This window comes from Daktulosphaira vitifoliae, unplaced genomic scaffold (genome assembly GCF_025091365.1).
Source record: "Daktulosphaira vitifoliae isolate Bord-2020 unplaced genomic scaffold, ASM2509136v1 Scaffold_3, whole genome shotgun sequence".
Lineage (NCBI taxonomy): Eukaryota > Metazoa > Arthropoda > Insecta > Hemiptera > Phylloxeridae > Daktulosphaira > Daktulosphaira vitifoliae.
In genome coordinates this window covers 36,433,541-36,448,432 of record NW_026099574.1, presented here as the reverse complement: position 1 = coordinate 36,448,432, position 14,892 = coordinate 36,433,541, and the positions used below count along the sequence as shown (strand labels likewise).

Sequence of the window (14,892 nt, the reverse complement as noted above, 5' to 3'; positions counted from 1 at the left end):
ATTTACAACACGGATAAGTACTATCTAAATAAAATATTGCTGTTTTATTGACAAATACAATGGTCATTTTATAATAGTTGAAACATTTTATTTTAAACGACAAAATATACTAATATTTTTCTATATTATTAATGTACATATATTTATGTATTATATAATATTACTATTTAACCTATCTAATTTTTCTTATTTATTACAACACATGACAATAACATACTTTAGTGTATGAAAGAATCTAATTTATATATGTTTGCTTTATTATGATAGTTTTTAATTAAATGAGTGGTATGATATAAGTGAGTGTAATGTTAAAGGATAATATTTCAAGGGGCATTTTTTAAAATGAAATTTTCTAACATTACCACGGTTTACTCAGTAATTAAGAATGACGGACAGTAAATATTACTTTAAAACTTATATTTAAAATTACAGTATTACAACATAGTTTCAATAGAAAAAAAGTTAAATGATTATAAAAGCCATGAAAATCAAAATTTTAATATCATTATGTAAGGTGCTTATTAAAATGTGTAAGGGCCCCTCAAATTTTGTCTTATTAAAAATTTGCCTTTAGACACAATTATTTATCGGTATTCTTGTTTTGGAAATTAAGTGTTTTTATGAAATTTACAAAATCAATACGGCATTTGTATTTTTAAAGAATACGGTAAGTAACTATTGTATTTATAAACTTTGTTATAGAAAAATAAATATCAGAATTTTCCACATATTTATTTATAAAAATTAACTTCAGTGATAAATTGCAAATAGTAGTTATTGCAGTTTGGAATTTATCGCAAATATCAAAGTTTACTTATACAAGAACTACTCTGTATTTTTACACGCATGTAACTTGATTAACTATTATCGTACATCTTAATAATTATGTATAAATGGTCTAGAATTAAAAGAGTCTATTTACCAATTCCTTACTTTTTAGGATAACAGAATACAATTTTTTATACATATGCTTTAAAAAAAATACATTTGTACATTAAATAAAACTAAGTTCAATTATCACTATAAGTACACTGTTTTCATATAAATGAATACACAAAAAATATAATAGTAATGGTTTATGTTAGAAAATAAATGTGAAAGCCTAATATTGATTGGTACACTCTTTCAATCTAAGGTATATATAATAGAGAGATTATAAATATCCTTACATATTTAAGATTAATATTTGATTTGAGTTTGATTTATGTATTATATTAAAGATTTGGAAATTTTACTAACATTACTGACTAAATAGGTCTAGCCTGACATATTTGCTACATAGAAGTAGAAAAATAGTGGTATTAAATGAAAATACCATTAATTATTTTTGTTTACATAGAATTTTATCATCTAGAACAATTGGAGTCTAATATATTCATATGTTTTATTCAATGCTCGTTACTCTAAGATAAGATTATATACAAACAACTACAAAATATAATTGACAATTTGTTTAAAAGTAATTATTGTTTTAACCTTCTATTTATGCTACGTAGGATATGTACTTAAGTAAAGTGAGAAAAATAAGAAGTTATTATCCTTAATAGTCTTAATATTAATAGTTATTATCAGTGCCATATTTAGGATCTGTAGACTATATAAAAGCCAATGGTACGTATCTAAACTTATGTCTTGAGATGACTACTACTTATAATGAACTTGTACAACAAATAAAAGAATTCAATAGCACTAATTTTTATAATCAAACAATTTTATAGTCACTTAAAGTCACTTTATAGTCATTTAAAGAAATATTACGATTTATAAAAAAAATTTCATTTGTTTTTTCAAGTAAAAAATTGATATATTTAAAAATATTGGTAAATAGTACTTTTTTTGGCTTCAATCTTAAATGTTAGCATTAAAATACGTCACTGAATATAATAGTAATCTTAGAAATAAAATACAATTTTTATATACAAAGCTATATTATATTATATTTATTATTGCCCGTTCTTTCACTTACTGTCTAATATTTATAAATAAATTTGATAATTGGTACTTTTTGTGGTAACTTGTCCTTTCTGCTCAAACCCATTTATTCATAATTAATTCATTATTTTTACTATTTTATAATAGTAAAATGATATAATATGAGTTAGAATATGTGGTGTGTTAAATTTTTATAATGATCACACTATAAATCTTTATTCTATAACGAAATGTTAATTAATGCACCAAGAGAGGATTGAAAATTAAACAAANCGAAATGTTAATTAATGCATCAAGAGAGGATTTAAAATTAAACAAATTCTTCTCAATTGAACGTCACTAAAGAAACTAAAGTAAATGCAAAAAAAAAATTAATAATCTTATATTATTTTTTGCGACGTATGAAACCTGGTGAAATATAATTTTGGTTAATGGTCCCATGTCCATTTCTGCATTCGTCAGACTTATATTAACTTAATGATTGTTGTTTGGCATTTTTTCTAATTTAACAATTGAAAACCCAGATGACCTTTACGGTCTTATGAATAGATATTGCTTTTCTCCAGTTTCAAATAAAAAACGATCCACGTAGTTTTGCTCGAAGTGGATGTGTATATTGGGTGTGATGAACAACATTTACCGGTTGTTTGGTAAGATTTGCCAACATGCAAGCTAATGATAACTCCAATGACCTGATCATAGTCTGTAATATAACCCAACACCATGGCCTTTTATGAGAGTAAACACCTTAAAAAAACACAATTTATATTATTAACATTTTTTTTTTACTATTCAGTTGGAGTGAACAGATTAAGGTTTGGACTCTTAAAGAAAAATTTTAAAAAAATTAGAGTGAATGAATAGAAACAAAAACTTTTAGTAATTTAATTTTATCTTAAAGTAAGCATGTGCTTATAATTTTATTCATAAAGTATACTGAAATCGTTACCTAAATTACTCAAATCATATAGTGCAAGTTAATAAAAAATCAAGTCAAACAATTACAATCGACTCATACTTAATAAAATGATTAACAATTAAAGCCTTGTATTGTGAGACTACCACTTTGCTACAAACAAATTGGGGTGTATAATCTTTATCTTGACCAATTGACTTAAAATAGAGTAAAGCGGATAGGTTAAGTTTATGAAAAATAAGAATAAAGTGTAAGTGTCAAACATTATTTAATAAGTAATAATATTGTAAAACAAATCAAATTTTAAATTCTACTTTTGGAGTTAATGTTATATTCAACAGCAATAAAGCGCGTAGAGAGCGTGTAACTCCTTTTTGGGCTATCATTGCCTACTTAAAAAAATATTTTAATCGATAGTCCCTGTAATTTGCCTGTGATACAAGGATAACTTTTAATGGTTTTTGAGTTATATTAATTTGTAATCGAATAAAAATTTTTTAATCATGCGGTATAGATTTTACTTTAAATAATTTTTCCTACTTATAAATTTTATAGTAGAATTTGTTTTTTTTTTTATTATCTGAATTCACTATTGAATTAAGTTTCGATGATCGAGATCTTACTTTATTTTTTATTTTCTTTGTACTATACATTTTTACGATCAATACCATAATTAATTAATTTTAAAGTAAAACATTGTTTGGTATAAAATTTACATATATGAATACATAATCAAATAATGATCAAAAATTGCTTACAAATTGTATGTATCGTGTATCGTCAAACATTATTAGAATATTTTTGGAACGTGATATATGTTTCCGCTATAATTTCTGAATAATGAGNCGTGATGTATGTTTCCGCTATAATTTCTGAGTAACATCCTTATGTGGTAACTGATTAACTTATTAAATCGTTAAATTCCGCTATATAAAACATTTGTTTATATTTACTCTACTTTGTGGTGCTAGAGTATTTTTGGCTATTATAAAACTACTAAATGGCATTTACTACAAAACTACATTTTGGCATGAAAATTAGTCGACATACTTTGCAAAAATAAATAGTAATTGTTCATACCAAACTATAGAAATTAAACAGAACTGGGTGTAAAACGTTAAACTTTTTGATGAAAAATCACTTACCGATCAAATTAATTTCAGTTGCAAAATTAAAAATACATAACAACATGGCAAGTGCAGCGCACACGTGAACGACCCTTATTACCATAACGACTTCGGACTTGGTTACAGTCACCTTTGAAGCACGTCTCCTAGCATTATCCGTTTTGGCATCACCAGCCTGACTACTACCTCGGTTAACAAACGCAATATGATTCAAAATCGTACTCAGTGTCATCTCTGAACTCTTCTTATGAAAAAAAAAAAAAAAATGTATTCAAATTATTTTGTTACGTTATTTATGAGGTTTTCAAGCAGTATAGCTCACCAAGTCTGAGAAACTGCTAGAGTGTCTTGTAGTGGGTCTAGTTTCCTGATCGATGGCCCCACTCGATTTAATCCTAAAGCTTCTCTGCGGCTACAAAAAAATAAAGCAAAACGATTTTATTGCCAATAAACCAATCGTGAATAATTTATGAAGATTTACTTGTAAAGGAGTAAGCAGCGACGACGATGCTGTGGGCGACGTTTCCTTATCGGATTCTCCCGTTTTCGGGAATTGCCATGAAATCGATTTAGCAAAACTCTTGCGCCACGAATTTTCTTCTGGTTCATCTGCGGCACTGTTGCCGGGACTCAATGCCAAAAACTGTTTGCTCCCCTCAACGCAGCTCAATCGTTCTACGAATCAGAGAAAATCATTGAAACATACTTAAATGATCAACGGTGCGTCCACTGATGATCACTTACTTTGTATGATGCTCGTGACCTCGCTTGCTCGTCTCGACGGCGTGGTCGGACTTAATAAGGAACCAGATCTTTTTTGCCTTTGCACAAAACTACTAGCTCTTCTGTTCATTCTGTTAAAACTATTTGCAACTTCTGATGGCGCCGTTATTTTTACCGCTATAATCAAATAGTTTCATTGTTTTTAATTTAAGAACAATGCCACTTGAAGCTATGATTTATTGAATAGACAAGCAGGTTTAGTGACTAGTAATTTCAACTTACTCGGTTTATCTTTGGAATCTTTTTGATGTGGAACTAACAAAGCAGGTACTAAAGCAGCGGCCATTGACGTGGCGAGGTTATTGTACGGCGCCAATATACCCAATTGCATTATACCTAAAAAAATCGATTTTTTATATTTTTTCGATGCCAGAATAGTGTATGGTAATTTCGTATTATTTCATACGTTTAATAATAAAAAAAAAAATAAAGTAATAAACGATATTTATTTGCAAATGGAAATTTATATTTTTCTCGTTAACATAATACCGAGAATAAACGAAAAGTGAACCCGAAATCGGTTTACGTGGCAAATGGATAATGATAAAAAATAAATGACGACAAGATTCTGTTCTATTTAATCGACTTTCATGATAACCTTAGGTAACGCTTTAGTGAAGACCACCCAACCGATTCCGCGTGAACGACAATCGTGATATTTAAACTTATCTTAACGACGACTCAACCGTGACTCGAATAATATCTTTCATCTTTTAGGCTTCCTACTTGAAATTGCCTTTGACGTTTTACGACGAGGGGTTAATTTCGAACATTTAATGGGTTTGGTCATCTCACTTATTTTTATAATTTATGCCATAATTGGATTCGAACGGTTGACGCGCTTAAATAAATTTATCTCTCCAATGACTTCTTTTTAAGATCTAGAATGCAGGTTTATCAACTATCGTACAAAATTTTTTTTTTAACTTGCAATTATTACATTAATGTGTTATTTGCGAATAATTAAAACAAATCGCTAAAATCATTATTCCTAACTAGAAGACGGAACTATGCAATGATAGTGTAATATGATGTATATATATATATTGTGATTAATACTAACAATAGACTACTTTGTTGGACAAAGTATTTATTAGTCATTTAAAAGCGTTCTTGAATACAACGCAGAGGGTTAGTCGGATACGAATTCGTTTCAAAACCATTAAATGTACTCACGAAATTCAAAAGGAAACAAGGAGAGTAAGTATTACCACATTTTAATCCTTTGTTAAGGATGAAATCGTCAGATTTAGTGCCTTTAGTGAAGTAATTGGAGAAACGGTAAAACTTTTAAAATAAATTGTATCTATAACCTAGCGGTGCTATCTGTAACATACAGTAAGTGCATGGGATCAGTCAACAGTCGACTTAGTGTTTCAACTAAAAACCTAAAAGTATTAAACTAACCTTTATGTCTGGCGTCGAAATTTTGCAATATTGATTTTGGCATACGTTTAACAAGTGTCATCACTTTGACACCTAAATACAGGAAGAAACAACACAGCCAAATCCCCCAGATGTGTACTAGAATACGAACTGCATTTCCTAATACCTGTATGAGTAAAGTAATTTTTTAGAAAATTTTACAATGTTGTGTATTTAAAAATTACCCATAGTTTGTAGTCTAGGGCGGCGGTGATGACTGCTGGTACCAGTAAACCAACCAATAATATAGAGGCAGTGACAACAACCGATTTGCTTCTCATGTTTGATGGGCCGGCTTGCAGCTGTATGTATGAAAATAAATTACTCTTATTATTTATTTTATTGAACACAAAATGGAGTAAAATCGATTTATTGACAATACAAGTACCCACCTGAGTAAGTTGAATGTAGGAGAGTTGCAACAAAGACAGAGCTGCTACTAAACTACATAAACCCAAGTCCCATGTCAAGTGCGTGACTACTGACGATATGTTCTGTGGGTAAACAAACAATAAATTTTAATGGTGTTGTTCTTATAAGCTAATAATTTATATCATTTACACTCACTCGTCTGGTATTGTATGGGTCGATGAACAAAACAAATGCTCTGCTGACACCAGTGACCAGTAATAACGCATTAATCGCTGCCATAAAAGGTTTCTCCTTTTTGTTTTTTGTTTGTGCCCTTTAACACAAAAGTATAAAAGATAATACTGCAAATTATATTTTACGCTGATAATTATAATGTTAAGAATATAGTAGTAAAAGATAATTATTAGTGATAAATTTGGATGGCTAATATGAGATAAGTAAATGTCAAGTGTCAATTAACGTATAGTTGAATATGTATTCAAGTTAAAATAAAATTTAGGCTTATTAAGTACTGAAATTGTATAAAAAGATGAGTAAGTAACAGTATTATATTGAACCTTAAGTATTATATTCGGTTTAACTTTATTAAGTTAAACTTAATTTTTTTTTTAATAATCATCTTAAATACCTAACTTATTATTATAGAATATTTTATTTATAAAGTTGTAAAAAAACGCAAATGTACAAATAAAGAAAATTTTGACGTATTGAACTAAATAGGTAAATAAAAAGTACTTATTAGCTATATTTAATCATCTTAGTAAAACATGGGTATTTTTTATCATGCATTTGTTATATAAATGAAGTATGAAGAGTTTCATAAATCAACTAAAAATTTCATTATGGGCTTTATTAGGAGGAAAATTATTTATAGCAGCGAAAAAATGAAATAATTTTCTTCAAGAAATGTTCATGTGAAAGATGAGACTTCTATAGATGTCTAAAATCCCTCGAGAATTTGAATTGTTGGGTATTATTTTTTTCAACGAAACTGAGTTATAAGTACTGCTTTTGACGAAAATAACAAAGCCCAACCAATATTGATCATTTTTTTCACTGAGGTATTAAAGGATTTCCAAGATCCCTAGTAGTGAAATGTTTAATTTAGAAATATTTTTTATCTGGCAAAAAAATGATAATTAAATACACACATATTATGTGTAGTTTGAACATAGTTTTTTAAATTAAAATTTTTGTATGTTAATACTCAATATTAACGGTTGAAACAATCTCATCTTAAAAAATCATACATTTCCGTAAAATAAAATGATTTGCGGCTAATTACAAATATTAAAAAAACAATAATAATCTTAATGGTAATACTTTATTGTTTGATTAAATTCCAGAAAAACTAATTTATTCGATATGTCATTAATTTTGTTCCGTGAAGTTGTTTGTTTTATGTCAATAGTTTAATTTTTGTTGAACGTACTATGGATCTATCTGAATCTCGTATTAATCATAAACTGTTATGAAGAATATTTTGGCATTATTTCTGATAAAAATTTAAATTTCAATAAAATACATAGACGTTATGATAGGATGAAATTTTTGCAAATATTTAACATCCACAACTTTTTTTAACTTTTCTTACCTTCGCAAGCGTGAAAAAAAACAAGTTTTCATCAACAATATATTACAGAAAAAGATAAATGTACACTGTTTCTTGAATAACAAAATAAGAAATCAGATTAAAGAATAAACTATTAAAAATAGTCTACCACAGGCTACGCAGAGATATTTTAAACTAGCAAGAAGCACTATTATTAAGCATTTACCATTTCAAAACAACCTAAAGCTGAGATATAAAAAATGAAGTTTCCACTTAACCGACTAAATATTTTGTCCACAGTCATTAATCTACTGTATATTTCCAAGTAAAAATTAATTTTAACTTTAAGCTTTAAGTTACAACTAACAAGACATTTGAAGTTGAAATATAATTTTTTTTAATCATTAGATAATGATTTTCGAAATATTTAGCAAAAAGGTTTTTGAAAAATGAATCTGGTATAATTACATAAAATAATAAATTAGTATTATTTAAATTACAAAATTTTCTGAAACTTTAATTCGATAAAAAAAAAAAAATAATAATTAAAACATATATTAAATTTATTTAATTTGTTGTTTTGAATTTGGAGAAAATATAATTATAAACTTTATAAATAATTAACAGAAATGTATTAGTTATGCTGTAGAATATGTTTATGGCAATAATAAAATTTATAAAAAATAAGGTCAAATCATATTTTTAATTTTATGTAATATTTCATTTTAGTTTATGTTAAGTTTTAGTATATTAAAAGGGTTAGAATGACATAAACAGCTATTTCAATAAATTAAACTGCAATTAGACCTCTAATATAAAAGGACTTCATCAGATCCAATAAAAAACGCGTATAACAGCAAATAGATGTCTGTTGATGACAATTCTTTCTGTATTAATAAAATTTAAAGTGTTATAAAACTTTGTTCTAAAATCCGATTTTTATAATTATTAACAATAAACATAAATATCAGTGAAAGTTTACAGTTTTTCAAAATCAAACTGAATACAATTGAAGAGTATTATTCTTTACCAAGAATAACATCAATCTTTATCAATATCGCGTTAATCCATTGTCAATGATTGCCAAGATTTAAGAAAATAAATTGTTTTAGAACGTCGTCTAATCCTAATAATTAAGATGTGATACTGCGTCATTGATTTTTTGGGACCAAAATGAACTTGGCAAATAGTAAGAGTAGGTTTTGTTATGGCCGTGAATTTTACAATAGCATACTATTTGATTTAATGACTCTAGTATAAGCATCAGTATGAATGATTGGATTTAAGCAGCCAAAATTATAATTTGTAAAAATCAAAGTACATTATTTACATTTTTATTAGACTATTGTAATCGTGGCTCTTCCACGAGTTAAATTCTAATTTATTGATTACATTAACAGAGCTAATTACATTTATTAGCTAATTATATACAGTGTGTTTTACTTATGATAAACCACTTAATTAATCGAAAAATAAAAATAATATAAATCATTTTTTGAATGTTTACTTTTAGTTTACTGTTTCTCTTAATTTTTGAATCTAAGTTTCTTTATGATAATCCCTTATATTTTATAAGAGTGTCAACTTTAATTTTCAAATGGTAACACACATAATTAATTAGCTTATTTCATAGATAATTATCTAATTAAGCAAATGACTGGTCGATAACAACTTTTGGACCAGTATTTCCGAAGTTGCTAACAATTTAAAGTAATTACTGAAGAGTGGGTGCTGCTATTTTTATAACTATATATTTCCCGACTCTACTATTCCTCTCATCCAAGTATAAATGTAGTATACATTAATGAGTACATTAGATTGAATCTAAAAAAGTCAAATAATATTTGATAAATCATTGAATAACAGAGTTGGTGTTTTGCGATAGTTTTAGACAAAATACTAAAAATACGTCAAGCGAACAAAAAATTTTTTTTTAAATCTCATTTTTCACAAAATACCCATTTTAATGTATATAATAAAGTTAAAAGCGTTGTCATTAAATTTTTATGACTGACTTTTTTTGTTCCACCCTAATGTACACACATTGAGTGCTTAATTAGTATACTTAGTATAACTTATAATTGTGTAGCAAATAAATAGTAATTTTCATTGAAATCACATGATAATATGTATAACTTCAAACTATGCATTGATGATTAAAAATGTATAAAAAATATTATTATTAAGTCATACGCCATATCTTTTGTCATCATAGTCTTGTGTTATAAGTTAATCAATTAAAAATTATAATTACTAGTCATGTTGAGAAAAGAAAATCAAATTTATTACTTTGTGTTNTTGAGAAAAAAAAATCAAATTTATTACTTTGTGTCACTTAGTATTGTTTTATATTAACATTTTTAATTTAAATTGATTTTTACGTTATAAACTTCAAATTTATGCGTTCATTATACTGAATATTAATTATCTTTACTAAAGTAATTATAAGAAACAATAAATCATTTTTCGTCAGTATCAACACTATCAATAATATCAGTAATTAAATACATTAAATTTTAATAGTTCGATTTGCATAAAGTTTGAAAATTTCTAGTGCAATGAATGAGAAGGGCGAAATAAATCATAATAATATTAATCACCGTAATCAATTACTGGTAGAAATAGCATAGATAAATAAATAATTATTTATGAAAAAATGGTTGCTATGAAAAGCTTTTGAAATAACTCGCCAACATTTGCAGTTACTATTCGTAAACATGTAAAAATACAATGTTCCATTAAAAGCGGATTTAATAAATATATTTAAAAAATCACCATAATTTCAATTGATACCTAATGACTGTAACTAATTGAATATTTCTATGAGGAAATTATTTGAGTAATGGAATTTTGTTCTAATAATTTCTAATTTAGCATATGTAGCAAAGTTAATACATCAAAGAAAAATGTACTCAAATGTCGTTCTTTGATTTCTTTCAAATGTTCTTTGTAAAAAAATAAAATAAACTCTAAGTATTTTAAACACACAATTTACTAAATAAGTGAGTTATCCTATCATAATAACAATAATGAAATAAAATATGTACAACACAAATTATTTTCATAACTGTCAATGAATGCATAACATTGATATGAAACGGTAGTATTTTTCTAACCTTATGTTCAAAATGGAGAAGATGGCGTAAAATGACAAGATAAAGAACAGACAAGCAAATCCGTATGCGTGTATGTTGAACATCCATACGAGTTGATCTACACACACGTTATCCCATGTCGGATGTGGTGAGTGTTCCGTCTGGCTGGTCACATTACACATACGTTTCCAACTTTCATCCTTACACCCTTCCAAATTTTTATTGCAGTCTAAAAAAAATAAATGGAAAAATATTAAATTGGCGTCACTAAAAATCTTTTTGGTCAAAAATTAAATCGTTTAAGCCCATGGTCTTATAAATCAGTTGTGTAAACGAACCGAATTTCTTTTTTGTTCAGTAATTTTATTTGGTAGTTTCCTCCGAGTGTATATAATAAAATACTTGATTTTCACGAATCAGAACGATATGTGTTTGTAACACCGATTGTAATAAAAGTTTTCGAGTTGATTGCATTACGATTAAATTGGCTACCGCTTTTGAAAGATGTCCTTTGCGTGCCAAATGACCTAATCGATTTTCGCTTTAAAGAGTTTTATACGTAGTTCCTTCGTATATTTTGTATCGACAATCTGTGACTTTGTATTTAGCGGTTTTATACATTTCAAAAGTTATTTAAGTGCGTCGAGTATTTGTCATTAACGAGCAGTGGATTAATTGTTAAATAAAGGATAGTAGTTTAATTTACAATACAGAACACACATCTTTTGAACGACTCTACTTGTATAACAATTCTAGTATTGCGATAAATGAGCGGGCTCTTTTTTTCGTACTAAAAACGTATAGATTGATTTGTTAAGTCATAAAAAAATATTTTTTTCTTTTTAGTATAATTTTAACTTGTACTGTTAAACTGGAAACTAATCGAAGATTCTCTTATTTCCTTTGTTTTAAAGTCTTTACAAAATGACAAGTATTATAGATAAAAAAACACACTATTTGCCACGTTCAGCGAAAACTTTTTTCGTTCGTCAGTAATTATTTTATGTTTAATTAAGCCAAGTTTTTATTCTAAATGATTATTAGTAAGTACAGCCATGTAAATTAAAACATTCTTTAATTAAAAATATATATTTTTTTATGTAATACAGGATGATTCGTTTAACGCTAGCTAATATAAGAAAATTAGTTTTTGTTTTTTTTCCGATTTATCAGTTATTAGTTAATATTTACCATTCATATAACTTTTCAAATTTATTTTTTGAATATCAGCATACATATTTAACTAGTTTTTAATATAGATAATGGTGTAATTAAGAAAATGACTGGTCGATAACAATTTATGGACTAGTACTTCAAAAGTTGTTAACATTTTTTTTACTTAGACAACAGGAGAGGTGCGGCCTAGAAATATTTAGGGATAATTATTGTTATAGCGAGGAAATTTTTCTTTCTTTGGCTGCTCATCGAAGCTAAAATACAGTTGACACCCTTATTAGTTATAATGTATAAATTAAAAAAATTAATAAATGACTAATAAATTAAGAAATATTTGAAACTAAAAAATAATTTTCTTAACATAATTATTATTAAAAGAGAAATGGAGTTGCTAGCTTTAAAATATGCGCACTGGACACAAGAAGACTTCTTTGTCTCTTTAAAAAAAAGTAGGTTACCTCAATGGAAAAAATCGTAATAATGTACCTTTAGAATTTCNAAGTAGGTTACCTCAATGGAAAAAATCGTAATAAATGTACCTTTAGAATTTCTATTATTAAGTATCTTTTAAAATGTTAAGAATCTCGTTTTTTACTTTTACTAAAACGTCTGTGCGTACGGATCTCTGTGCGGATGGGAACCTTATAAGTTATTTATCGCTTGTTCTCAGAGCGTTTATTACTCATTGTAAGTTGCCGCCGAGTAACTTCATCGAAATTCAAACTCTGCTGTGCCAATGCGGTGAACAACCAAGTGCGCTCTAAACCGGTCGGTGGTACTTGTGTCAGCTACTGACTCGTGTCTAGAATTACTAACGACTCCCTTAGGGATAAGTTAAATGCATAACTTTGGAGATCCGCTCATACATCGTTGGTGAGAGTCAATGAGAAGGTATACCGTTACATTGGCATCGTGTAGACTGATTGCATAAGTACTTTTTATGTCACGTGTTTTTACATTTGCGGACGTTCATTTTATTATTAGTTTTTGTTTGTTTCTGTTGTCCTCGAGCAGCTGTGATTGACACGAGATAATAATTATTGTTATTATTTGAGTTCACTGGGTTTTCTCGCTGCCACAGGAAACCTCGTCGGAACACACGCACTTAGATTGTTACGCAACAGCCTGAGTTTCTACTGTGTTATTTGACATTCACAACTTTGAATAGAAAAACTTTTTTCAAAAACTTCTTCGACGACATGGAAGTCGTATTAAAACGCGTTGGGTCGACACAATCAAAACGACGACCAAAGTGGAGGTTTATGAGGTTTGCGGTATAGTTTCGAACCGATGTAACTTGCAAAGTTATACACGTATACATTATTAACACACGCTATTAATTATTTCTGTAACAAAAATTTACGAAATATACATGCCACCCACTATTATTTTAAATATTTATCGTCTGTCCTCGTGTAAATGAACTCTATGAATTCGTTTTTGATTACATAATAGTACACGTGGTTTTCGACATACAATGTTTACATAATATTTATCATTTAAAGAAATCTAAATGAAATTTTAGCACCCTGTTGGTTACTGCCAATATAATATATATATAAACAATGTTAAAACCTCTTATACTGTNATATATAAACAATGTTAAAACCTCTTTTACTGCACCGTAACTCGCAAAGCACTTCGTTATTATGCTAATGGCAATCGAGTTAGTTTCTGTAATTGAAAATACCTAATATTGTCTAACGGTAACGTGTTAGAGAAAGACATTGTCGTTATTAAATTAATTAAATTTAATAAAGCGTCCATTTCCTCTTTGGAATGAATCGACTACAAGGAATAAGTTAATAAAGCTTTATTGTGAATTTTATTTCAATCAATTCGCGATAATTATTAATGTGACTACGTGGTCTAGTTAGAGTTTGTTAGAAACACGTGGCTTGTCGAAGAGTATATTATGTACATATAAATTAGAGTCATAGTCACGTACGTTCTTATTAGAATTCGATTCGGTCGGAAACGGAACATTGTTGGGGTTTCAAAGTTAAGTTTGTTAGGTAAGGTTAACGAGCGCTAAACAATGTTTAATATTTTACGGTGGCATTGATTTTGATAATTTACCGTCTTCCTAGAGATTAAGAAAACTTCGACCAATTGTGCCTTACGCCGTAGAATCTAAAACGATTATGGTCAACATATTGAGTTGTGTGGAAATCTATAAGTATAAAACTCTGTCCGACCTTTTGTGATTACAGGATTTAATAAATCTCTTTAGGGTTTAGATGCGAAATTCCGAGTCAGGTTTTTACGTTCAAACTTCTAATTAATTAAAAATATTCATAAGAAAAACGTACTCCTTAATCGTGTCTAATATATTACAATCGGTCAAACTTGTTTTGTCGGGTAAAATTCAGACAATATGGCGGCTGTCAAAAGTGTAACAAGAATGATTGGGGCCAATATTTCATCGGTGAATTCGATTAACAGATATATAGATGATAATATACTATGGATTTTCATTGTTAATTTTAATGTACAATATTTCATTGTACACCA

General features: G+C 27.8%; 2 protein-coding genes across 11 annotated transcripts in view; both read right to left on the bottom strand.

The window, feature by feature from the left end:
• LOC126901960 (PDF receptor) overlaps window positions 1-14,892 on the bottom strand; it is a 172,910-nt gene that overhangs the window by 92,349 nt on the left and 65,669 nt on the right. The window lies entirely within an intron of this gene.
• Window positions 2,210-14,892, bottom strand: part of LOC126901958 (uncharacterized) — a 25,442-nt gene continuing 12,759 nt past the window's right edge. Inside the window, exons 2-12 of one of the 2 annotated variants that reach the window (XM_050678925.1) lie at window positions 11,224-11,431; window positions 6,751-6,868; window positions 6,576-6,677; window positions 6,369-6,485; window positions 6,166-6,310; window positions 4,981-5,094; window positions 4,720-4,875; window positions 4,457-4,650; window positions 4,298-4,387; window positions 3,994-4,216; window positions 2,210-2,679 (exon numbers count right to left, since the gene is read on the bottom strand). In XM_050678925.1, coding sequence (XP_050534882.1) covers window positions 2,501-2,679; window positions 3,994-4,216; window positions 4,298-4,387; window positions 4,457-4,650; window positions 4,720-4,875; window positions 4,981-5,094; window positions 6,166-6,310; window positions 6,369-6,485; window positions 6,576-6,677; window positions 6,751-6,868; window positions 11,224-11,431 — 1,646 coding nt within the window. In that variant the 3' untranslated portion in view covers window positions 2,210-2,500. Of the gene's footprint in view, window positions 2,680-3,993; window positions 4,220-4,297; window positions 4,388-4,456; window positions 4,651-4,719; window positions 4,876-4,980; window positions 5,095-6,165; window positions 6,311-6,368; window positions 6,486-6,575; window positions 6,678-6,750; window positions 6,869-11,223; window positions 11,432-14,892 lie in introns of both variants that reach the window. The other variant, XM_050678924.1, reaches the window with a different exon arrangement.